General features: G+C 42.0%; 4 protein-coding genes across 12 annotated transcripts in view; 3 read left to right on the top strand and 1 right to left on the bottom strand.

Moving 5' to 3' along the window:
• The window catches only part of LOC306715453 (uncharacterized protein), a 31,019-nt gene extending 23,493 nt beyond the window's left edge, over positions 1–7,526 (top strand). For 7 of the 8 annotated variants that reach the window (XM_079185835.1, XM_079185830.1, XM_079185829.1 and 4 more), the window contains 25 exons: positions 6–71; positions 149–175; positions 292–390; positions 510–545; positions 797–880; positions 1,040–1,072; positions 1,187–1,222; positions 1,307–1,366; positions 1,470–1,547; positions 1,740–1,775; positions 1,882–1,935; positions 2,078–2,149; positions 2,272–2,337; positions 2,505–2,535; positions 2,667–2,720; positions 2,814–2,848; positions 2,934–3,059; positions 3,142–3,289; positions 3,744–3,808; positions 3,939–4,067; positions 4,155–4,187; positions 4,272–4,874; positions 4,957–5,154; positions 5,334–5,443; positions 5,538–7,526. In XM_079185835.1, the coding sequence (XP_079041961.1) occupies positions 6–71; positions 149–175; positions 292–390; positions 510–545; positions 797–880; positions 1,040–1,072; positions 1,187–1,222; positions 1,307–1,366; positions 1,470–1,547; positions 1,740–1,775; positions 1,882–1,935; positions 2,078–2,149; positions 2,272–2,337; positions 2,505–2,535; positions 2,667–2,720; positions 2,814–2,848; positions 2,934–3,059; positions 3,142–3,289; positions 3,744–3,808; positions 3,939–4,067; positions 4,155–4,187; positions 4,272–4,874; positions 4,957–5,154; positions 5,334–5,443; positions 5,538–5,751 (2,493 nt within the window). In that variant the 3' untranslated portion in view covers positions 5,752–7,526. The remainder of the gene's footprint in view (positions 1–5; positions 72–148; positions 176–291; positions 391–509; positions 546–796; positions 881–1,039; positions 1,073–1,186; positions 1,223–1,306; positions 1,367–1,469; positions 1,548–1,739; positions 1,776–1,881; positions 1,936–2,077; positions 2,150–2,271; positions 2,338–2,504; positions 2,536–2,666; positions 2,721–2,813; positions 2,849–2,933; positions 3,060–3,141; positions 3,290–3,743; positions 3,809–3,938; positions 4,068–4,154; positions 4,188–4,271; positions 4,875–4,956; positions 5,155–5,333; positions 5,444–5,537) is intronic. The other variant, XM_079185831.1, reaches the window with a different exon arrangement.
• Positions 7,527–8,113: 587 nt separating this feature from the next.
• LOC306715454 (PI-PLC X domain-containing protein 1) lies at positions 8,114–10,856 on the bottom strand. Its single transcript, XM_079185837.1, has 7 exons — positions 10,601–10,856; positions 10,363–10,499; positions 9,717–9,842; positions 9,463–9,618; positions 9,141–9,253; positions 8,920–8,990; positions 8,114–8,740 (listed from the first exon to the last, which is right to left on the bottom strand). Exons 1-7 carry the CDS (start codon positions 10,686–10,688, stop codon positions 8,409–8,411), a joined length of 1,023 nt encoding a protein of 340 aa, XP_079041963.1. The 5' UTR covers positions 10,689–10,856; the 3' UTR covers positions 8,114–8,408.
• A 1,499-nt stretch (positions 10,857–12,355) lies between these two features.
• LOC306715095 (four and a half LIM domains protein 2-like) lies at positions 12,356–15,937 on the top strand (the record flags this gene model as incomplete). The annotated part of the gene is made up of 6 exons (XM_079185328.1): positions 12,356–12,419; positions 14,002–14,189; positions 14,491–14,665; positions 14,856–15,025; positions 15,304–15,490; positions 15,786–15,937. 6 exons carry the CDS (start codon positions 12,356–12,358, stop codon positions 15,935–15,937), a joined length of 936 nt encoding a protein of 311 aa, XP_079041454.1.
• A 933-nt stretch (positions 15,938–16,870) lies between these two features.
• Positions 16,871–22,957, top strand: cUnh7orf57 (chromosome Un C7orf57 homolog). Of its 2 annotated transcripts, none has more exons than XM_079185771.1 (8): positions 16,871–16,971; positions 17,875–17,997; positions 18,134–18,310; positions 18,591–18,678; positions 18,980–19,103; positions 19,851–19,915; positions 20,001–20,104; positions 20,239–22,957. In XM_079185771.1, exons 2-8 carry the CDS (start codon positions 17,898–17,900, stop codon positions 20,295–20,297), a joined length of 717 nt encoding a protein of 238 aa, XP_079041897.1. In that variant the 5' UTR covers positions 16,871–16,971; positions 17,875–17,897; the 3' UTR covers positions 20,298–22,957. The 2 variants fall into 2 exon arrangements, with proteins under 2 accessions (XP_079041897.1, XP_079041898.1); XM_079185772.1 differs by having other exon boundaries at positions 17,875–17,955.
• Positions 22,958–23,514: the final 557 nt, after the last annotated feature.

Genomic DNA, 23,514 nt, shown 5'->3' on the forward strand with positions numbered 1-23,514 from the left:
TACAGGGTAACCAGGATGGATACGAGACAAACAATGGCTTTCCCGGACTCGATGGCCCACCTGGACCTCAGGTACCCGATCACCTAAACGTTAAAGCGTCTCTTTGCAGACGACGCCCTGCCTCATGTTTCTGTGTTCTGTCTTCCAGGGTCCATCTGGTATCGCAGGTCTACCTGTAAGTACTGCAGAGTCTCTGAATTACAGCAATTATACAGCACAAATCTAGCTGCTGCTGTTGTTGTTAATGGAGGGATGTTCTTGGTGTGAGTAATGTGTCATCATGATTTACAGGGTAGGCCAGGGTTGCCAGGTAATCATGGAGAGAAAGGATCAGATGGAGCAAGAGGAGCTCCTGGGATTCCAGGTCTCGACGGGTTCACAGGACAGCCGGTATGAGGCCAGATGAATTCTGGGAGTTGTTGTTTTTGTGACCAGTGTAACATATTAGACATGATTGCACATATTCTGGTTTTACATGTTGCTTGTTTTCATGGAATTAACATTTTTAGGGTGCAAAGGGAGACAGTGGACAGAGAGGAGAGCCGGTGAGTCGTGTGCAAAATATTTCAAACATGTAGATTGTTTGTATGCTAATATATTTGTTTAGCTGTCATCTTTTGGTCTGCATGCAATGAATATACATATAACCAATGGTGGAATGTCACCAAGTGCTTTACGTAGGTACAAACTTAAGGTACTTCTACTACACTACATCTCTACATCTCTTTTTCATCTTCTCACTATATGTCGATGTCAATATGCTCTTCTTACGGATGATTTTTTGTTTTTGTGGCAGGGTCTGCCTGGGAAAGGTGGGGGGCTTCCTGGACCTCCAGGGCCTCCCGGTACTCCAGGACAAGTCACCTACCAGACAAGCGATGTGAGTCGGAGGTCCATGACGTATGAAGAATGAACTTAACCCCCACATGAAAGCCTGCCATCACTTAATGTTTGAGTTACTCATCTTCACTAACAGTCACTGCCTGCATAGCTGTTTGTTCACCTCCACACTAACTGACCTAACTTTGTCTTGCTGTAGTATAATGACGTTTATTGGAGCGAAGGGTTGCAGGTGAGTTGTTCCCTAACTGACTCACCAGAAAGCTAAACCAAACTAAAGTTGCTTTAACACGTTTGCACATTATTTCTTCTCTTTCTTCATGTCTTATCACTCTCTTTTCTTCAGGGAGGGGATGGTGTTCCTGGTCGAGCAGGATTCCCAGTAAGTATCGTTATCAATATCACACAGATCGGAAAATCAATGACGAAAGGGACGGAAGTCAGTTTATTATGTGTTTTTATTCAGGGACCCTCGGGACCAAAAGGAGACAAGGGAGACTCAGGTCCTCCAGGATATGCACCTAAAGTAAGATAATCTATATTTCATTTATATACGGTCCTCTTTTCAGGAAAGATCTATCTCGTTAAGTTGCAGCGGTGGTTTGAGTTAAACATGTTGTTTTGTTCAGGGGGCGAAAGGAGAACCTGGTCTCATCCTGGGGCCTGATGGGAGACCTCAGTACATCGGGGGTCTGTCAGGACGGCCGGTAAAAACCTTTTTATGAATGACCGGCTATCGAGCCACGAGGATGCATTCACCACATGTCTGCACAATGTTACATCTAGCTTTCTTTCTGTCCTGCTTGTTCTCTTTGAGATCCAGGAATTTAAGCATCTAATTAAGTGATTAATTGCCTGAAATGCCCGTTTTTACAGTGTGTTTACGTATTCATTTACAGGGCGATGAAGGACCCCCTGGCCCAGAGGGACCTACAGTGCGAGCCATATCTTTATTTACCACATTTTGATCGTTTTGCTGATATGACATACAATAACTAACAGCATTGAGTATAATAAACCGGTTCTTTTCTTCTTCTCCAGGGTCCTTCTGGTCCTTCAGGACAGAAGGGAGAGATTGGGATACCAGGTAGACCTGTAAGTAGATTTCCTGCTACATTTTCAAATCAAGTTTAAAAACAGAACAAGCAAGTCCACAGAGTCAGACATGTTTAATTTATACACATAGGGGCTTTAATCTTGTTCATATTTGATGTCAAAATGTGATTTTATATCGTAGGGTCGACCGGGGCTGAACGGCGTCAGAGGAGAGAAGGGAGACTCGAGCACTGGATACGGATCTGGTTACTCTGTGAGTATCACAGATTTGTCTCATTTAAAAGTCCACTGAGCTTGAATTTCAGTCTCATTCGCTTTTGAGCTTTTATCTTCAGGCCATCAGCACACAGTAATCAATATGTTGTTGTGTCCCAGGGTCCTCCAGGTCCACCGGGCCCCCCTGGACCTCCAGGACCTGCTTTTAGCACAGACAGCATCTCAGTGAGGATTTATTTTATTTATTGGTTTGTCTTATTTATGTCCAGTAAATTAAAAACTAAATGCTGATATATTAAAAGTAATACGAAACTTTACGTTACTTAAATAAGATTAGATACTTAAATGTTGCTACTTATGATTATGAACAATCATCTTTGTTTTTATTTTAGGCATTTGAGGATCATTCCAGGCATCACCCAGGTAAACTCACTTCATAAAGGAATAGTGTCTGTCTGTTCAATATAAAGCTACAACCGCTTAGCTTAGCTTAGCATAAAGACTGGAAACAGCTAGCCTGTTAATACTTTGTTGCTGTTCCTCTTGTTTTGTAGCTTTTAAAGGAGAGAAAGGTGATCGAGGACCACCGGGGACACTTGGAATTACAGGTAGCGCCTCTTCGTCTGTGCAAAAATGTGTGCAGGAAAAACTGAAAATGTTTTTAGACAAATTCAAAGCGAAGCATTTTGTTTCTGATCCAGGTGCCGGATCAACCGTTGACATTTACACTTTAAGGGTAAGAGTCCACTCTGACGTCTATGGTTAAATTATTAGCCTTAGTATGATTTTTATTGATAAGTCTTGGATGTTTATGTGTACAGAATGAGTTGAAAGGTGACCCAGGCTTACCGGGCTACAAAGGAGAGAAAGGAGAACCGGCCGGAGGATATTACGACCCCCGCTACGGAGGGAGCGGAGTCGGCGTCCCAGGAGTACCTGGACCTCCTGTAAGATCCCTCTGTCAAAAACATAAAGCTGTCTGCTCAAATAAGTCAAAATCTAAAACACTTTTCTGTCCTTCCACATCAGGGCCCAAGAGGCGAATCCATCATTGGTCCGCCTGGCCCTCAGGGGCCACTTGGTCAACCAGGAAGAGGCTACGATGGGCAACCTGGACCACCAGGGCCGCCCGGACCTCCGGGAGCATCCTTACCTGGAGCACACAGGGGCACACAGAGTGAGTCCTAATCATAAAGTCACTCAGATAGTCACCATTAAAGGCCTTTACACACTGGGGGCGTTTGTTTCGTGCACACGTCGACGGCATAGTTGTAAATGTATCGACCAATCACATGTGTGCAACGGACATATTCAAACAACATGGAGGCTCCAGAGACTTTACTTATTTCAACCTTGACAAACTTCTGTTCTTACCTTTCACAATAAAAGCGCTCGACATATATGCTGCGAAACTGAAATTCACTCTGAACATTTTGCTAAACCCAATAAAATATCTTCCAGTAGCTTTAGGCTGTACAACAGCTTGCCTCAGACAGACTGCTGCTCCTGATAGTTGGTCCTCTCACTACATGAATCTATTCAAACCATTAATTGAAAGAGTGTCACAACTATTGCAAAAGGTCATTTATTAAGGCCTTCAGTCTGATTTCCGTCCTCTTTTTGAATGACAGCCATCAATATTCCTGGACCTCCGGGACCGCCTGGAGTGCCTGGACAACCTGGATACTCATCAGGGGTGAGAGAACTAGTTTTCTGCTTTATTTCCGTATTATCTAACAATATATCATGAAATACAAATGCCACTGTCATCATAGCTGTAGGAGAAAAGCTCGGTTCACTTTTAAGAGTTTGTTTTGCGTTTGTAGGTGACGGTGTTGAGGTCTTATGAGACCATGACAGCCACCGCTAGAAGACAGCCTGAGGGCTCTCTGGTCTACGTCATAGAACAAACAGATCTCTACTTACGGGTCCGAGATGGAGTTCGTCAAGTCCAGGTAATAAAATACCTTTTTAAACCAGCAGGAGAGACATAAAAGTACTTCCCATGTATATTTATGGAGTTGTCTTGTTTATTGTTTCAGCTCGGGAGCTACATTGCTTTGCCCAGTGAGGACGTGAGTGTCTTTTTTTCCTTTTTTCTCTTCTTCAGAACATATAATGTGTCGTGTTTTAATACATATGATGCTCTTTATCTTCAGGGTAATGAGGTATCAGCCGTGCAGCCCCCACCAGTCGTCCCCTATTACCCAGACCACCACTCCAACACCGACAACGTTGCACACGACTCCCAAAGGCCACCTGAGAGTCCGGTCCACGGCGACTCTGGGCAGCAGTCGCACCCAGACCAGCATCACCCGGACCAGCATCACCCGGACCAGCATCACCCGGACCAGCATCACCCGGACCCGCATCACCCAGACCAGCATCACCCGGACCAGCATCACCCGGACCAGCATCACCCAGACCCGCATCACCCGGACCAGCATCACCCTGACCCCAGATACCCGTCAAACCCTGACCCCAGATACCCGTCAAACCCTGACCCCAGATACCCGACCCACTCTGATCCCCAACACCAACCTGACACACGATATCAGCCGGATCCGCGGTTCCCACCTCCAACAGATCCGAGGTTTCCAAGTTACTCCGACCGGATAAATCAACCAGACGGTAGGTTTTCTGTGAATACGGCCCAGGAACGTCCCGCCTACCCGGACACTCGTTACCCAGTCACTCCCCAGCGAAGACCACCACCTCCTGTGCACGAGACTCCGGTCCACCGTCATACCTCAGGTCCAGGGGTGAGAGATGCCACTTTAAAAGCTGCTCTAGGTTTTACTGTAAAATAGAATATTACAATTGATTATATTGGTGTTCCCACAGCTCCACCTCATCGCCCTGAACAGCCCTCAGACCGGCTCCATGCGGAGCATCCGCGGTGCAGACTACATGTGCTTCACTCAGGCTCAGGCCGCCGGGATGAAGGGGACTTTCCGGGCCTTCCTGTCCGCCAAACTCCAGGATCTGCACAGCATCGTCCGCATGGCCGACAGGGACCGTATGCCAATAGTGAACCTGAAGGTGTTTATGCGACCATTTAAAGGAATAGTTCAAAGTGTATATGAAGCTACAACCAGCAGTTGGTTAGCTTAGCTTAGCACAAAATACTGTAAACAGGGGGAAACAGCTAGCCTGGGTCTGTCCAAAGGACACAAAATCTGCCTACAAGGTCTTTGTACTAATTGTCTCCTCTTTGTCAGGACGAGGTTCTGTTTGACAACTGGGACGCCGTCTTCAATGACGGCAGATTAAAGGACAACGTGCCGATCTACTCCTTTGATGGCAAAGATGTTCTTAATGACAGCACATGGTGAGCCAAATGACCTATGAATGTATGACACAATTGCAAGAAAAGTCCCTCAAACTTTTCTAACTTCATGCTACTTTTTCTCTATTAATGCCAGGCCAGAGAAGATGCTGTGGCACGGGTCAACCGGCGCCGGGTTGGGCCACGTCGACAGCTTGTGCGAGATGTGGCGCGTGGGCAACCGGGCGGTAACCGGCATGGCGTCGTCGCTGCAGAGCGGCAGTCTGCTCCAGCAGAGCACCAGCAGCTGCTCCAGCGCCTACGTCGTGCTGTGCATCGAGAACAGCTACGACAGCCACGCCAAGAGATAGACGCACACACACACACACACACACACGACACTGGACGAAGTCATGCTTTTGTCCACACATACTTTTCTATCTTTTGTAAATAAGTATTTTCTTCTCATGAATAAATAGTTTGTGTGTTAGCCCCTCGTATACGGTGCGATACAGGATCATCCCGCTTATTGAACCTAAGTTAAGCTCAGGTGACACCCAGTAACGCTCCGGCAGCCATATTTGTTGTCTGTGAATGTTTCATTTATTTGCTGTTTGTGACTTGTCAGCTAGCAGTCGCTATAACGTTGATATGAATATTAAAATTGGCGTGCTTAGTGCTAGCTAGTAAGGTGTTGAGATTTAGAAACAATGTCCTGATTACTCTGGGTAAGTAACACAACACACTGACTGATTTCATCGGGACTATTTTCTTTGTAGAAAGTAGTTCCAAAGACTGTTTACAGCATGGTGAATGGATTTACAAAGTAACAGGTCACAGGTGCTGGATTCCCCCAGTTTGGGCCTCTCGTTTATGACCATTACATTGACGTCACAGAGCCAACGTGCATGTGCTTTCCCCCCAAAACATCTGAAAAACAGTTCAATTTAAAGTACAATAGACATTAGTCTTTATTATTTTTCCTTTTTATGATCAGGATGAAATTAAACAAAGATGGTAGCTGGAAATGACACGTGTTCTGCCCAATGTCTACGGCAAAATAATCAATTTACATATTCAAACAAAAGTCTTTCAGAATATTTGGAAATATTCTTTCAAAACTGTGTCGTGAAACAACTTTCCCGTTTTTTCAAAGGTTGCAGAGTATTTGATTTTTTTAGAAAATGGTGTGAGAGGTACAAGTCGGGGCTAATCTAGAAAGACATGTTGCTGTTATATCATATTTCAATCCTGTGTTCTCTATCTTATTGTGAATATCTCCATCAAGATTTGTCACAAACAGCAAACCCTCTCATTCGTGTCCATATGTCCAGAAAGTAAATTTATCTCAGAGAGGGATATACCACTGTGATCCTACGTAGAAGTTAGTCTGAACTACCACAAAGAACGTCCCACATTTACAACTCTAGTACCTTTTTATATACAGTATTTGTCGGTGCTGGAGTTGAAAATGGAGCGATTGAAATACTCCGTTGAGTATCGGTGCAGTCGTCAACACATTTCAGCGTCCAAGAGCAACATAAACACTAGTTATTGTCTATGAAATGTATGTTTTTTTTAACTTTTCAACACTGATATCTGTAACCCATAACACTTGAGTAATCGCCTTTTTGTATTTTTGCAACTGTCTTACTTGGGAAGATGTTTTCAAATCTTATTTTTCAGCAGTAAGAAATGGATATTTATTTTTTATAAACCGTGCTCGTACCGTTTCTAGTATAATGTGATGCGAATGCTTTCACAAAGAATAACATTTCCAAATATAGCCAGCAGATGTGCAAACCCTACACAAACATGTGTAACGCTTATTGACAACATTTTCCTCTGATACAAAGTTTGTGCACATAGTCAGCAGACAAATGTATGCACAGATATCTGGATAGGATTCAGCCATAAATGTTTGTCTATGCACTGTTGCTTTTTATTTGTTCTGCAGTAAATGCACTGCAGCTAGCTTACCAACACTGTGGTGAAACATCAGACGTCCTCATTCATAGGTTTCAAAGTGGAGAATACAGTGACCTTGTCATGTGCCATAACCAATGCAGTAAGATTTGTATTCTTTTGTTTTCCTTGTGTGAGCAACATTGTGAATTCTCATTGAATAAACCTGTGTGGAAACTGAGTGTTTGTTCTTAGCATTTAGCTATTCGTCCACACATTCTGCAGCAGCTCTACCCGGGTGACAAACTGAACGAAAGACGCACTATATCTGAACACCATATGTGAATATGAATTAACCTTTTGTATTCACACAGAAATAAAAAGCATCTCCCTCTACGAAATAAACAAGATGTGTGTGAGTTGACATGGATGTTAATTCAGCAGGTAAGCGTCTTCCAAGGGTCGAGGTAGAATTGTGGCGTATTGTTCCTTTCCCTTCAGTCTAACGCTTTGTTTGTGTGAAGGTGATGGCTCTAAACAATGACTCCTCTTGAGGAACGTGACCGCTCCACTAAAGCTCAGAGGTGACACAAGGATCCGGTTCATGACTTTCATCATTTTGCCTTCGTTATTACAGTAAAAACCATTTTAAAAACGAGTTTGCTGCACCCACCCACCCACCCAAGATATCTCCGATGTTTGTCTTGATGCGCCAAACTTTGACTTAAACTGTATATTTATGGTTAAAAAGTAATTAGAAAATTGAAATTGCAGCCAAACATGTTCATACACACACACAACAAAGCATTGAGCGGACAGTGATCACATGTAGTCAGTAACATTTTAATACTTTTAAGTTAACATTGGTAACAGTGACGTTTTTTTTGCATTGATTGCTGTTCTCTTATTGCATTCTTATTGCATTTATTACTATTAACTGCTTTATGTAAACCCCTCATGAACATCAAAGCTTTGCTCATGATTCCAGCATACTATAAATATGAGTGTATATTTCAAAGTAGCATGCAAAGCAAAAGTGTATAAAATTCAAATACATTAGGAAAAACAATATGACAAATAAACAAATAAAATAGTGCAATAAAGATTTTTCTGATTTGTCTTTCTATGTCATCTCTCCAACGCCATCTGCGGGAGACGCTCGCAGCATCCTGCAGACAGGAGGAAGAGGAGGATGAGGAGCAGCAGTGAGCGCGCCGGCTCCACTCAGCGGTTTGTAATTTAGTCCAATCACAAGCGAGCAGAACTGACTGACGGCCACAAAGTCGCAGCAGAGGATGTTGACACCGCCCGCCTCTCGCCCCGGCCGCTGCTCGCCCGCCCAGAGAAGCAGCAGAGACAGAGCCCTCATCGTCATCTTCCTCATGCCCTGGAGGGGATGGAGGAGCACGTAAGGAGCGTCTTCTGTCAGGTTCAGACCGCTGACGTAGAAACCAGCTGGAAAACAAACAAGTAAAGCATCATGCGTTGCTGTACATCTTGGACGACATTAAAGTACCATCAATGTTAATAATCCAGTAAAATGGGCCATGTATGATGACTACTTTTACTTTTGATATTTGAAGTATAGCTTTTATTTTGATAGGTGATTGAATATTTCCTCCACCACTGCGTACCTGGTCTTCCTCTGTGCTTCTGGTCCTCCAGGTAGGCGATCACCTTCTTAGGATCTGGGCTGTCTGCATACCTGGAGTCAGTTTAACGTTTGAATGAGTTATTTGATTTACATCTCACAGTGAAGAGAAGTCCACAGCAAAACGTGGTCAAATCTGCAGCCAGCATTCTGTAGCAGAACTATTAGAGACACAACTTTAAAGCATCCCTGTTGTGTATTTACCAGTAAGGTATTTCAGTCCACAGCTCAGGATGCTGCAGCACCATCTGCTGGTTCCCATAGGAAACAATGACCTGCTGACGTCTAGACCAACAGGAGCGCAGAGTGGGAATGTCCTGCACACAAACACATGCACACAGTATGTTTTTACAATCTGTAAAACTGAAACCTAAATATATTCAGTTCACAATGATATGAAACAGCAAACCCTCACATTTATGAAGCTGGAAGCAGCAAATGTTTCATGTTGGCCTAATAAATAACCTTTTAATGATTATTTTTATCATTAAAATGATTCTCTGACTCACTAGCGGCTCAGCTATACCTGTGAAGGGCAGAGTTTCTTTCCGAACAGCGTGATGATGTACTCCGTGAGGTGGAAGTGATCTTCATCGGTTAGCAATTCAAAATGCGAGCAGGAAATGATTACGATCTCTTTTGGATGAGCGTCCAACCAGGTAGCCAGTTCGTCCAGGGCCTCCTGCAGAAACACAAACACACACACTTTGTGTTGAACTCCTTCCCAGTAACGTCTGGATTGTGTGTCAAACTGTAGACGGAGTGTCTGTGTGTGTATACCTTCACAGTCATCAGTGTGTAGATGCCGTGGGCGAAGAACAGTGTGTTGCCACCGGCTGGCTTCCTGGCGATCCGCAGGTCCAAGAAACGAACACCAAGTTCACACTGATCACTGAGGACGGATTGCTACACACACACACACACACACACACACACACACACACACACACACACACACACACACACACACACACACACACACACACACACACACACACACACACACACACACACACACACACCACACACGCCATAATATTAAAATGCAGTTTACATGTTATTACAAGTAGTGATCAAATAATATCATGCATAGTAATTCCTGCTGCTAAATGAGTACATTTAAGAGTACTTTGATTAAAGCGATGTACTTCTACTGCAGTAAGATTGTGGAATGAGGAATTTTAGTAGTAGCCAAGTATGTTTTCGATGTAACATGCTATATTGTCTGCTCACAGTCTGTGCTTTGTGAAGGCGCATCTCTATTTGCTATATCAGTGACTTTGAGCATCAACTTGGAAATGTTTGACACCAATTGAACGCACCACCAGAGGCCAGATTGACCCACTTCAAACCCTCTTAAAGACGGGCTGTAGTCGCCTAGATTGGGGCTTAATTATATTACAGTACAGTATGTGTGCTCCTCTACCTGTGTGGTGGCCCAGCGGGAGACACAGGGTCGAGTCCAGCAGGGAAACAGCCTGTCGATCGCTCTGAGGAGACAGGGCTGTGATCGCAGGACGGGGGACGAGACATCCAGGCAGAAAGACATGCTGTCATGGCTCCCTGTGGTGAGAAAACATATGCCCAAAAGTATGTCCATATAGTTTTGGTCGTTAGTGTACATACAGAAGATCGTCAACATATCCCCGGTGGTTCTGTTTTACCGGGTATAGCCAGGTTCCACAGCGGAACGTCCAGCAGCTCCTCGGGCAGACGGGACATCCAGTCCGGGTTCCGCTTTTCGTCTTCCATGTTCTTCACCGGAAATATTTAGCCGTTTTATTCCTTCTCTATTCAGCTAAATATTTACTGTTTCCATCGCGAAAGTCTAGCCTCTCTTCCTTTGTTTTGTAATACAAACCCCCGTTTGTTTACAAGCTTTTCCAGATGTCAGAAAAAAACAGCTGTTAAGCTAGCACATCCTGCGACAACCTTCAAAATAAAACCGGAAATGGACCGCAGCGGAAGTTCGTTTTCGAAAAAATAAAACAATACTAAATATTTGTGTGCTTATTTTGCCAAGCTAAACTACAATTTAAATTCTAAATTATATTTAGGCTTGGACCCAAACTTCACATTATGGGACCTTTAACTTAAATACAGAAGTCTATTGAAATATGTACAGCTGGTAACATTGATTTCAAATAAGTAGTTGTTATTTAGCACCACAATCTGGCGAGCAATGCAACGGATGAAGATGTTTTTTAAATCTTTCCTTTTTCCATTACATCTTTAATTCAACAGGGAGCACACTAGCTCTGCCTCCTTCTAAATACAGCCCATTTAAGGCTGTCAAATAAAAGCAGAGCTACATTTTCTGCCATTACAGCTTTAAATTGCTGTTATTTACTTATACATGACATTACAGATGACCTATATAGATTTGTTTATCAGTTTACTGTAAAAAAAAAAATCAAGTAGATAATGGAAGAATTGCAAATAGGAACATTTGATGAACTGCTTTCCTTGTAAAAGCATTTATCTCGTTACCTAATCCTGACTATGTCCTGACTTTTCCTTTTCACAATCCTGTATTTCAATTCAGCAGTGTTTTTCTTCAGGCTGTGGTACATTGGGGTCTTTTGGCAAATAGCTTAATGAGATGTTTACATGATCATTACATGTCAGTGCTTTCTGAGTAAGAGCTCGTGTTTCTTTTACTTCATTTGTAAGTGGCCCTTTTTCCAGTGCACAGGGGTACAAACAAACAGAAAATGTAATTCTACAAGAACTATTTAAATGTCAACTGCAGCACATACCGACACTCATTGGAGTCACACATGGACAGATTATTCCAGTATCATTCACTGCACAAATTAGGCTGAGGACTAACACGTGGCTGCAGTTTAGCTCTGACATGACCCGCTGTTTCTTTGAACCATTAAAAGAAACAAAGATGGCATGTACATTTAGAAACTATTGTATAATGGGGATTTTTTGTTTTATATCATTTATTCTTCATCTCATTAGAGGTTATATTTTGAAAGTTGCAAAAATAGAAACAAGCAAAGCAATCGCAGCACCGCAGTTAATACTTCAGGGACAGAGTGTTAAAATGATTCATCGTTGTATTAAATGTCATCAAATCAAGAGATCAAGGTCCCTTTTTATATGAAATGCTTATTTGATTTGAGCTTATTAATCTCAATGGCTGTTATGATCTCAACTGTCAAAATGAACATAAATCCAGATCAACGGAAACAATTTGGTTTTCTTCTCTTCGACTGCTTGAGTCACGAGAAAGTTTATTCTGATGCTGACATAAGTTCTGTTTTCCTGCCGCTTTAACATAATATGTAATACATTTTGGCTTTAATATATAGCCGTCTAAATATACTCTGACCTGCCCACTCTGGTCACGCCACGACCTCAGCTTCCTGCCCCAGTGTGTGTCAAATAGCCCTAATTTTAAAAGGCAGATGCACGACAGCGCTCAGAAGACACCTCTGGGCTCAGTCTGCACGCCGGCTCTTCCTCTGACAGGTAAGACTTCTTTCTTCACCTTCTTGTCTCGTCTTTGACCCAATGTTTCGTCCCTCTCTGTCTTCCTGCTTTTCTCTGTTAGTTTCTTTTTTATCAGGTATTAGGATTTCAGCTTAAAAACTACATCTTAAAATGAGATCAAGTTGTTTCAGTTGGAGCGATACACATTAGAAATAGAGGGATAAGGCTTCTAGATGGATGACAGGAGAAGCAAGTTAAGCAAAGTATTACAGGAGGTTTATGTTCAGGATCATTAAGAGGTGTATTAAGGTTTCTAGAAGTAATGAGGATTCAGAAACGGATGTATTGTGTTTGTAGAAGAGGTATTTTCAGGGGAGTATATGAGGGGTTTTAGGGTTTTTCATTCAAATAAAATACACATATGTACTGAGCATAGTCCAGGTTTTGTGGAAGCTTATTTGGAGGTCTTTCAAAAAGAGGATGAAGAGTCATTCCTTAATAATATAGTATATTTGTCAAGGATTAAAAAGTGTTATAGTGGCCTTAGAAATATTAGATTGAATAACAATTCAGATGAAAGTCTTTTGAAAACTATCAATGAATAAAATCACTTCAACGACTTCATGACAAATGTAAAAAAGTCAGACTGCTCTTCATCTAATCAATCATCCAATCAATAGCAATTTTGACTTATTAAATTACTTACATTCTGGGGAAAGGACACAGAACTGTGCCAGAGCTCTACCGTCGCTATCCTGAAATCAAATTCCTGTTTGTTGCCTGTGAGTTTGCTTCAGGCAGCCAATCAGTGACAAGACATTGATAATAATAACTAGGAGACATGTATTGATGATATCAAATATGCACTCAACTGACCTAAAGGAGCACGATCATTCCCTTTGAACACCTTCCTGTTGGATTTCCTCCAAGAATTGACTTTCAGAGGCTGTATAAGATTTTATGCAACAATCGTTCTTAGAAAAATCTGCTTCCTCTTAAATATTTATTAAACCCCTAATGATGCTATTTGCCGATTAACGGCTCTCAAAATCATCTTCCAGCTGAATAACGGTTGTAAAAGTCTACAGTAGATGATGATGCAAGCGTTTCTTTCATTTCTTCTTCTTGCATGTTGTGTTTCTTTGAGTTTTTTCTGCTGCTCCTTTACTTTGTCATTGTTTTTCCCCTTTTACCTTTTCCCCTCATTGCTTTGCCCCTCTTCCATCTAACCCTCCTTGTTTTTCTCTTACTCATGATTTCAACTCATTCAATTTTCTCCGGGGAATTTAGAGGACGCCAAGCAAATTAAGACCTCTTAAGGTTTGTATTTAGTCTGTTTTGGAGCAAGTAAACCAAATTTAAAAGTCGCATTATGTCCATCAATGAAGTGGAAGGCATTTGCTCTCCAGTGTGTGTACAATTGGGGGACTGTTTGTCATCAATTAAGTTTATTTTTACCTGGTTTGAGAGGTCATGAAGGCCTGATGTTTAATTTATCGGATTATTTGTCAGCTCATTTAGAGAAATCCAATCCAAGCTTTAAAGTTTAGTTGGTTTATCTTGGCTGCAATTGCATCACATTGAGGACTGCTCTGAAGAGTCTTTGTATTGTATCTTCCAGGACAGAAGACTCAGAGAGGAGATTCAGTCACAATGGCCGAGCGCTACGACTGTACAGAGTGTACAAAGTCTCTTTACGGGCAGAAGTACATCCTGAAGGACGACGAGCCGTTCTGTGTGAAGTGCTTCGAGGATCTTTTCTCCTCCACCTGTGAAGTCTGCCAGAAGCTCATCAGCTGCACCAGCAAGGTGAAATCATTCTGTACAGTCACGCTTTAACTTTCCTCACCCATATCTTACCATTCGTGGCACCCAACGGCAAACGTACATCGCATATCAACCAGCATGAAGGCTTGAACACACTGCTCCTCAGTTTGCATAACTGTCCCTGTTTGGGTCTCGTGTCTCGGTGAAGTTTTACTGATGTTTTAACTTAACAGCTGTTGAAATGTTTCCATCGAGTAGAAAAAGAAGCAAATGCAGAAACACAACAGTCTCCTTCTGGTTTCTAACTAAACCAAACGCTCTCTCCTTTTCGTCGACTCTGCAGGATCTGTCATACAAGGACCGCCACTGGCACAGCGACTGCTTCCTCTGCTTCAAGTGCGACCGATCTCTGGTGGATCGGCCTTTTGCCACCAAGGATGACATGCCGCTGTGCATCGAGTGCTACAGCAGCGAGTACTCTTCCAAGTGCCACACGTGCCTGAAGACTATCATGCCAGGTGGGGAGGCCTTTCGGATTTTCTCTCAGGGTTCTTTGGTAGCCTTTGAATTTGACTGTGCACTCACTTTACAGAGCTCACGCGGCATCAGCAAATTGCCATTAGCTGTAATTGGTTGAGGCTGATCCGAATGCAAGTAGAAGGTCCTACTGTACCTTGTCCTTCTCCCTCCCTCCCTCCCTCCCACCAGGCTCCAAAAAGATGGAGCATAAGGGCAACAGTTGGCATGAGAATTGCTTCACCTGCAACCATTGCCAGCAGCCCATCGGCAGCAGGAGCTTCATCCAGAAGGACGCCAACAACTACTGCCTGCCCTGCTATGAGACGCAGTTTGCCATGCAGTGCATCCACTGCAAGAAGGTAAAACTACACACTGTGAGCCACTTCCACTTCCACTGTATTTCTGTTTTGTAGTCGTCTCTTGCTGCTATAAATTTGTATTTTTACCTTAACAGTAGCTCATACATGAATAGTTTTGTTCAAATGCAACGGATTGTATTGTTGCTTAATGCTCCTGAGGTTGTGGAAAGGTCTCTAATAAGCAATTCTTTCATCCGGCACATCATAACTAAATCAATATTCTGTCTAAGTATACTTTAATCAATAGGTATTCACACTACATGACACAAATCTTTCAGCCCGTCACCACTGGAGGAGTGAACTACCGGGACCAGCCGTGGCACAAGGAGTGCTTCGTTTGCATCGGCTGCAAGCAGCAGCTGGCCGGCCAGAGGTTCACCTCTCGGGACGACTTCGCCTACTGCCTCGACTGCTTCTGCAACCTGTTTGCCAAGAAATGTGTCTCCTGCACCACCCCGATCAGTGGTAAAGTGTGACCCTGCACTTGTGTCAGGAGTGTTTAATGACAAATGCAGGAACATTCTCTCTCATCACTTAATTTAAAGTGAAATCACAACATTTCACTCGCCCTTTTGTTACCAGCCTGTACTGATAAAACCACGGTAAAATCTCATTACATGAGCATTCCCACGTGAACTAGACAGAAGTAACCACAGCCTCTGTGTATCCAATCACCATCAATTACAGGATTATTACATTACAGAGATCCTGGGACTGTTGGTTGGTCACTCATGGCTCCTCTTTGTTGCTTTTCTCTCAGGTCTCGGAGGCAGCAAGTACATCTCGTTTGAGCAGCGGCAGTGGCACAACGACTGCTTCAACTGCAAAAAGTGCTGCGTGTCTCTGGTGGGTCGAGGTTTCCTGACGTGCAAAGAGGACATCCTCTGCCCCGACTGCGTCAAAGACTTCTGAGTGATCGCCGAGCCCAAGCTCCAATCAGAGAGCATTGGCAGTGTTCTCCCGACCTATCATTTATTGATTTCTCACACATTAACCTGAGGTTTTTACTGCATGTGCTGACGACACTGTGTTTGATATAAATGAGTCTTCAAACATTCCCGTTTGAAAAGCAATGTCAACAATCCTAAAAATTTTTGAAAATAACACTTTTGATAGCTATATAAGAGCATATTTAGAGCATGTTAAGTGATTGTTCTTCACAGAGTTAATATAATACTACTATATAATGCTACTAATACTGTTTATTTTAATTGCATACATTCTGTTTAATGGAATTACATCTATCAAGCTTAATAAAGATTCTTTGGATTTGATGAATGCTTATTGGTCAGTAATGCAGCTAGTTATGGAAACGATATTATAACAATATGAGACAGTCCAGTTAATAAAAACAACCAAACACATATATCACAATACGGAATACCACTTTATTAACAATCTTGTTTTTAGAATTGTGCATCAACAAAAGTAAACTAATGAATAGCCCTTAAAGTGTAGTTTAAGGCTTAATAAATGGGGAATAAATTACTAACTGATCAATTATAGATGTGACAATAATACAGTTATAAATATTGTATTTTATTACACATGCATTTTATTTTTTAAGAGGGAAGTTAGTGCTAATAAGCTAATAAACCTGTTAAAATGTTAACACGTAGTTTTTGGTCCAGATTATCCTCTGAAAGGACAAAGATCGTCTCTGTATTAGTAACAACATGAATATCAAGAAGGGCTCTCACTCTGTCCTATTTTGAAGATCCGGTTTGCTGTAAAATCCTCGTGTGGGTGACAAACAATAACTTCACAGCCTACAAAATCACGTCAGCCTTTTGTTGAATATACACGATCTTTGTTTAGCGTACCGGAAGTCGGCAGCAGGTGCCACCGGAAGTGTGTGTGGTCCAGCCTTTTACCGACAGAAAGGGAGGGAGCTAACGGCGTTTAATTGCAACAAGCAAAGCAAAAAAAGAAAAACAGCATACAATGTAAGTAGTGTGTCTGATTTTCTGCCTGTTTTAACGTTAGTTGCATACGTAAAAACTAGCATTGTTGCATAGATAAGTAAGGTTAGCGGTGGGAAGCCACTGCGGCAACTAGCTAGGCGGCTAACTAAATTAGCATGGCTTTGTTAGCTAACGTGCTAAATTAAACTATTCCATTCATAAAAAAGATGCGTGTTGTACGTCCCTAAATATTGTATGTTTTTATATACAGACAATACACTGTCTGTATGGTCAAACGAAACATTTACGCCCGCTTTGCATGTGTGCATCCTCTGCAAAGTGGACTCACTTTTGAATTAAATTAATTTTTTTATTGATATATACTCAAGTGTAATTGGCGGTAGGTGTAATTATTGTAATATACATTGTTTCACATGCAAAAATAAGGGTTATTTCTCCTTAATAATTTTAACGTCATTGCATTTATGTCGATGGAGAAGCGCAGACGGGCCGCTCTGGTAACGTTCAGGGAAGCAGAAGGCCAGGCTGCATTAGAAAAATCGATGATTTAAGATGGTTTTGCTATTAGTTAACGGTACAAACTTCTTTTTTTTAACGACTTGCTGTATTTTTGTTATGTTTTGTCTTTTGGTAAATTCGGCCCACATACTTTTGGAAATTAAATAATATAAAAAAAAGAAAATCTCCATTTCTCCTAATGGGTTTAGGCCACTGTCCCTGTCCGTCCATCTTGGTGGAAGATGAGTAAGGAAAAAATGGACAAGACATCTGTTGTGTGGTAGAAATAGTTTGTGCAACAAGTAGTGCTTTTTGAGTTCAGATTAAAAAAAAGAAATCAGTCACTAATTTAGGTCTTAAGTCATATTTTATATGTTTGCTAACTAATGAGTTTGCCTTGAATTTATGTTGTGTTTTCATTAACAGACGATAAAGAATCCGATTGTGAAATGTCTACAGCTGAAATGAGTTCTGCAGCACCCAACCATCGAAGGACCAAGCCCGGTGGTAAGACATGCAAAGTGTTTCCTGGCTCCATCACCTTTAGCGGTAAAACATTCAACAATTCCTAAGCGCAATGTAACTGAAACACAGTACGTGTGTTTCCCTAAAACATGCAGTACATCATGGCTGCTTTGCATTAATTAGTAGGAGCGGGTGGAGCCTAATTCTCAGGTGGTTGCAGGTATGAAGAGCGTGGTTGTGACCAGCGGTGGTGCGACTGGACCGACCTCCCAGATCCCGGGTCTGTCCCAGATTGCCGACGAAACCTCTCCGGTGGAGAGGAACAGCGGGAGGCGGGTTGGGATCTTTGAGTCAGACTCAGAGTATGTCAAGCTCGCAAAGGGAGGTGGACACAAAGGTAAAGGTTTGACTTTAAAATGTGTCATTTGTAATAAGGCTGTTCACATCCTCACGACTGGAACGCTAACGACATTTATTTGATGGATGTCGACGGATGTCGAAATGCAAATCCTGAAACGGCAGCATAAAAGAAAACATCTTCTGCCTAAAACACTGAAACTGGCTTTGTAGTAGAGTAATCGTAAAGGCTATGAGCTGACTAGACTGGGTTAGGGTTCATAATGGCCGGCAGTGTTTCATTTCCAGCATTGTGTCGTCTCCCCCTCCCCCACCTGCAGGGCTGCTGAGTCATGCTGCTGATGCCGATGGCCAAACCTTGAAGGCCTACAATCCGCCCAACTGGTATGGAGACGATGAGTCAAAGGGGTGAGAGCAAACGCAAATGAGCGAAGAGATGATGGGTTTGTGTGCGTTTCCCAACACACACTTTTTTTTTAAAAACCTGGAGCCTAAAAACAATATTGTTTATGGTAAATATGAAAGCAAAACTCTTTCTCTGGGTTTGACTTGAATCAAAGAGAATCAGATGAAGTGTTTTTATCATCCGACTGGGTTTCTAAATGCTTCTCGGTCCTCCGTATGAAGCGCTCACCAAACGTTCGGGCCACAGCCAACATGTCCCAGAATGTTATCACATCGTATGTCACCGTGGTTTTGTGCTTTACAGCGGAAGCAAACCAACGTCTCCCGACAGCGTGATGAAGGCTGCTCGCCTTCTGGCTGCACCGTTTGGGACTGATAACAGTTCGTCCTGGGAAAGAGATGATATAATTTCCCCTGATAAAGAGAAGGTGAATGGACCAGACTAGTCACCCCCAAACATTTGTCTTCCATCCTTTTTTTTTTTTATTTAATTTATTTTACATTTTTTTACCACCACCTTTCCCCCTTTTTTCACCTAATTTTGCTCCCATCGTCGCATTCGGTTCAAATTCATTTGGGTTTCATTTCCTGCCCGTGCTTTGGCTGTGTGGTAGCTTTGTGGAAATATTTCTAAAAGTTTTCAGGTAAGTACAGAGCGATGTATTGAAAGGATAAAACACACATCAAGTATATTTTAAGCAATGTTCTTGTTCTTTTGTCAAAGTAACTGAAAACGTTTCTTTGTAGTGTTATCAAGGTTTCAGCTAGAGAACAACAGCCTTGTTTCTTTTAACATATACAATATATATATATATATATCCCACATATTTATGTTCATATTGTAGTAAATGCTTGAACCATTTGGTAGTTTTACACAAGGTACGTGTCAGATTGAAATAAGTTTAACTTGTAGGAGAATGGCTTGAGCGAAGTGTATATGAAATATTATTTGCCGTTTTTTGTTCATGCTAGTTCCCTTGATCCTTTTCCATCGCATGATAAATTGCATCCTCCATCACTCCATCCTTCGCTCTGTCACCACCATGTGTTCAACTTGCTCGTCGGCTTGTATATTCATGTATTAGTCTAATAAAGTGGCTGCTACATTCAGCTTGTAACTGTCATTAAGTGCTTCACAAATAACCATAAATCTGGGTAACTTTTCCATCCCACAGATGTCTCCTGATGGATTTGCCAATGAGATGGAAGGTCTGTCCATGACCAACAAATACAAGAGAACGTGAGTATGAATCTTTATTGGGAGACTCCAGTTTATTTTTCTCAGCATCGTGGACGTTCTAATGACGTCTCTCCTTCGTCTTCAGGTGTCATGAGAAGAAGGCTGTCCCGGTCAGCATGTCCAGGCTGCTGAGTCATGGCTATGTTGCGGACAAGAAGAAGTCTTCTAATGACGACGATGATACTTCAAGTACGATATTGTTTTCTTTTTGGGTTTATGAAGTAAGAGCGAGCGTTTCCAGTCTGTTAGCCTCAGAAGCTGGCGTTAGCCTCGGATGCCGGCGTTAGCCAGCCTCGGATGCTAATGTTTGCTTTGTTCTCCAGGTGTGACCTCAGAACAGACCAGCACCATCATGACGGAGGACGTGGAAGACCTGGAGTAGTGCGCTCAGGTTCTGGTTTTGAGGGAAAGGGGGTTCGTTCTAACACTTGTTCATGGTTCCTACAAATCTACGAACACACTACTCCGACGCCCCCTCGGATTCACTTGCATTTATTGTACATCCACTGACTGTTAGGTTTTGTACTCATGTTTATGCAAAGGTACTGTCCTCTATTTATTTGCTTTCATTTGTAAAAAGAGTTCACGCAGATTTTGTTGAGTGTTGTTGCTCGCAGTGTTTTTTTAATTTCTGTATTGACGTTCCTCGATTTGAAAGACGAGTTGTGCGAAGGGCGGGAAACTAACTGATTTTGGGTCCAAAGAAGCTGGTCGAGTGAGAAATCAGTTTGATTTTGAACCCAGAGTGGAGCTAGAGCTTAAAGTCACCTGTTTTTGACTGGTGTCTGGTGTTAGTTTCCCTCCCTGGTTGTATGAAGATCGAGTTAGTGAATTTAAAGTGTTTGTGCTCATGAAATGTGGTGCCAGTGACGTGAAATATTATTTGTTTGGATCAAGGGCTCCTGCTCTCTGAAGGGATGTTGGAAACGATCATTGGTTGAGACGGCTTCCCTGCAGCTGTGACCACATGCCAAAATGCATTCTGATGGTTTGTGTGGTTAAACTGGGCCAAAGATGATTTCTTTAGGTTGCTGCTCTGCAAAAGGTTGCCCTCCTCCACTGCTCCCCCACAAATCTGTTGTTTTTGAGATCTAACATCGAGAAACATGCGTCGTTTGATTGTGCAAGCTGCATTTTTATGCTGCTTTTCGTCCAATGGTCAGAAGAAAATTACCTCATGTTTAAGGAAATCTAAAGTTAGTTTCCAGAAGTTTGGATACTATCCGGTGCTGCAAGTTCAATTTCTTCATTATTAGGAAGCTCAACAGTAAATAAATAACACTGCCATGTGTTGTATGTCAGAAACTTGCTAATGATAGAACTAAATGAGGTCTATTCTCTGTGTTGAAGCCCTCCAGTGTTTATGTTCTTGCTTTCCCATTCAGCCTTATAAACCCAACACTCATGCAACAACAGATAAAGTATTCTGGGAGATATCGGGGCCACCTTCAGCAGACGGCCGAGCTGAAAGTCAAGTCCAGCGTAATTCCCTGTGAAGATTTAAGGCACACGAGTTTTACAAAGTGAGTTCTCAATATGCCAACCAAGCAGTTTGTCCCTGCTAATGCAGTGCGTTTTACTTTGTAGACATCAGTAGGAGAAGTTAGTGTTAGTGCACAGCCTGATCACAACAAACCCTCCATCTCATCACCAGTTTGTCCGTTTGATGACTTCAAACCTGGAAAAGCATTTGCTGCAGGTCGATAGATATTCTCTCTCCTGTCGTCTGTCAATCAGAGACTTCTGCCGTATTGATTCGTTCAAATCTTTACATTTTACTCTAACATAACCTACATTTATTATGAAAGTTCATTTTATTTGTAGCAAACACTGTCAGTGTTGCTCTTCGTTACATAATGTGCATAATATTGATTTTACCGTCAACTTAATTAAGCTTAATTGGTAATCGGTGAATACATCCATCTATTTTCTGCCACGTATCAGCGTCCAGTTTGCATTCATTTAATTGCTTTATGTCTCTATGAATTATTGTTATACTCTGCTGGAAAGTACTGGAAAAATATGATTGGACAGATTTCAAGGCCACGTGGACCCTACTGGTTTCCTCCGTACTTTGACACCTGATCCAGTATGAAACCGGTTTTAAATTCCACTCATGTGGCATCAATAAGGTCTTAAAACGCCTTAGATTTGACTGGTTGAACTCTGCAGAAACACTGTCGACAGAGCTTTTGAAGCACTTTCACACCCGTTTGTTTTGCAAAGTTGCTTTATTTGCCTTAAGTTAAGTGTCGGAGTCTTTTGTTTAGGTGCAGACTGACGATAGGAAAGCTTCATGGACGGAGGAGACGGGAAGTATCTCCACCTCTTCGTCCTCTGCTTGAAGTAGTTTGACTGTCAGGATACCTCGGAATTGAATTTGCTTTTATTTGATAGACGGTTCAGCTTTGTGTCATTTAACAGTGTACTTATTTTTTAATAGCCGTGACCGTGAACCTAGCGGTGACAGTAAAATCCTAATCCTACAGGGACATTTGGCAGGCGGGGAAAAATCTCTTTAAAAATGAAAAGGATAGGAATAATTTATTTGGGTGTTAACAGCAAGATTTAAGCTCCGAGGTTGCCCTCGTAAATCCAACACATTCATCACCTGCGTCTCTAACGTGATGCAGCAGTAGCAGACTGTCATTTGAAACCAACTTGCTGGAAAAACTCTGACAAGAGGCGTGTCATGTTCAACACTACTGTCCCGTTTAGGGCCGTCACCGCAATGATGCATCATCGATCTGTATGTGGTACTAAACTAGACACGCTGGATTTTATTTAGCAGTAGAAGGAATCGCAAATGTATCATGTTTCTGATATTGTTTGCTTTGAAGAACAGGTTTGTTTTTCATGAATTGTTTGCTGTCTAAATCGTTCATTTTTAAATGCAAATGTACCAGAAGAGACTGAAGACGGCAGCTTTTAAACAGAAGATCCCTCAAGTGTTTGAAGACACAACTCAATGTAAGACCCTGCTAATCTTGATGACTGCACACACTCTTAATTATCATTTCAATAAATGGGCATGTGCATGTACTTGTCTACTGTTTTTCTTTAACCAGCTGTCACATTTCAGGAAGACGGGAGTCCACCTGTACTCAAGAATTCATTTATTAGATTTTCGAGGTGGAAGATCGCTGTGACCTCACTGAACACATTTTAATTGTCTCACACAGATAAACAAATGTATTGTCTATTTGATTTTGGGCTATAACCTGGAGGGACAACATATGCAAATTAGCTTAGCAACCTCTGTTCTCTTATGTGCTGTTCTCCTACAATAAAATTATATTCAGTTTGGCTGAAAATGACGTTAAAACATCTAATATCTTGACTTAAAACCAAAAACATGATAGTTTTAATAATACACTTTATCTAATATCAGCTTTTATATACATAAAGCAAATCAAAGTACTTTACAAACCAAAGAATGCAAAAATAGGAAGGATGCAAAATACAATGTAGCATGTTAATTTGTCTTTTATGTTCTGTGCTTCCATGCATTGGATTGCATCATTTCCACTGACGTACTTCATACATACTTGTACTCTTTAATTATCCTTTGTGAGTCCCATAAGGACCAGTCAGGCCTA

The sequence above is a fragment of the Pholis gunnellus genome (assembly GCF_910591455.1).
Source record: "Pholis gunnellus genome assembly, chromosome: 24".
Taxonomy (NCBI): Eukaryota; Metazoa; Chordata; class Actinopteri; order Perciformes; family Pholidae; genus Pholis; species Pholis gunnellus.

Coding starts and splice junctions, on each gene's coding strand:
- cUnh7orf57 (XM_079185771.1), top strand. CDS start 17,898: ATGTCTACAGCTGAAATGAGTTCTGCAGCACCCAACCATCGAAGGACC. Junction 18,679..18,979: donor GGAGACGATGAGTCAAAGGG/GTGAGAGCAAAC, acceptor TGTGCTTTACAG/CGGAAGCAAACCAACGTCTC. Junction 19,104..19,850: donor TTTCCCCTGATAAAGAGAAG/GTGAATGGACCA, acceptor TCCATCCCACAG/ATGTCTCCTGATGGATTTGC.
- LOC306715454 (XM_079185837.1), bottom strand. CDS start 10,688: ATGGAAGACGAAAAGCGGAACCCGGACTGGATGTCCCGTCTGCCCGAG. Junction 9,254..9,462: donor AGAAACTCTGCCCTTCACAG/GTATAGCTGAGC, acceptor GTTTGTGTGCAG/GACATTCCCACTCTGCGCTC. Junction 8,991..9,140: donor TGGACTGAAATACCTTACTG/GTAAATACACAA, acceptor AACTGACTCCAG/GTATGCAGACAGCCCAGATC.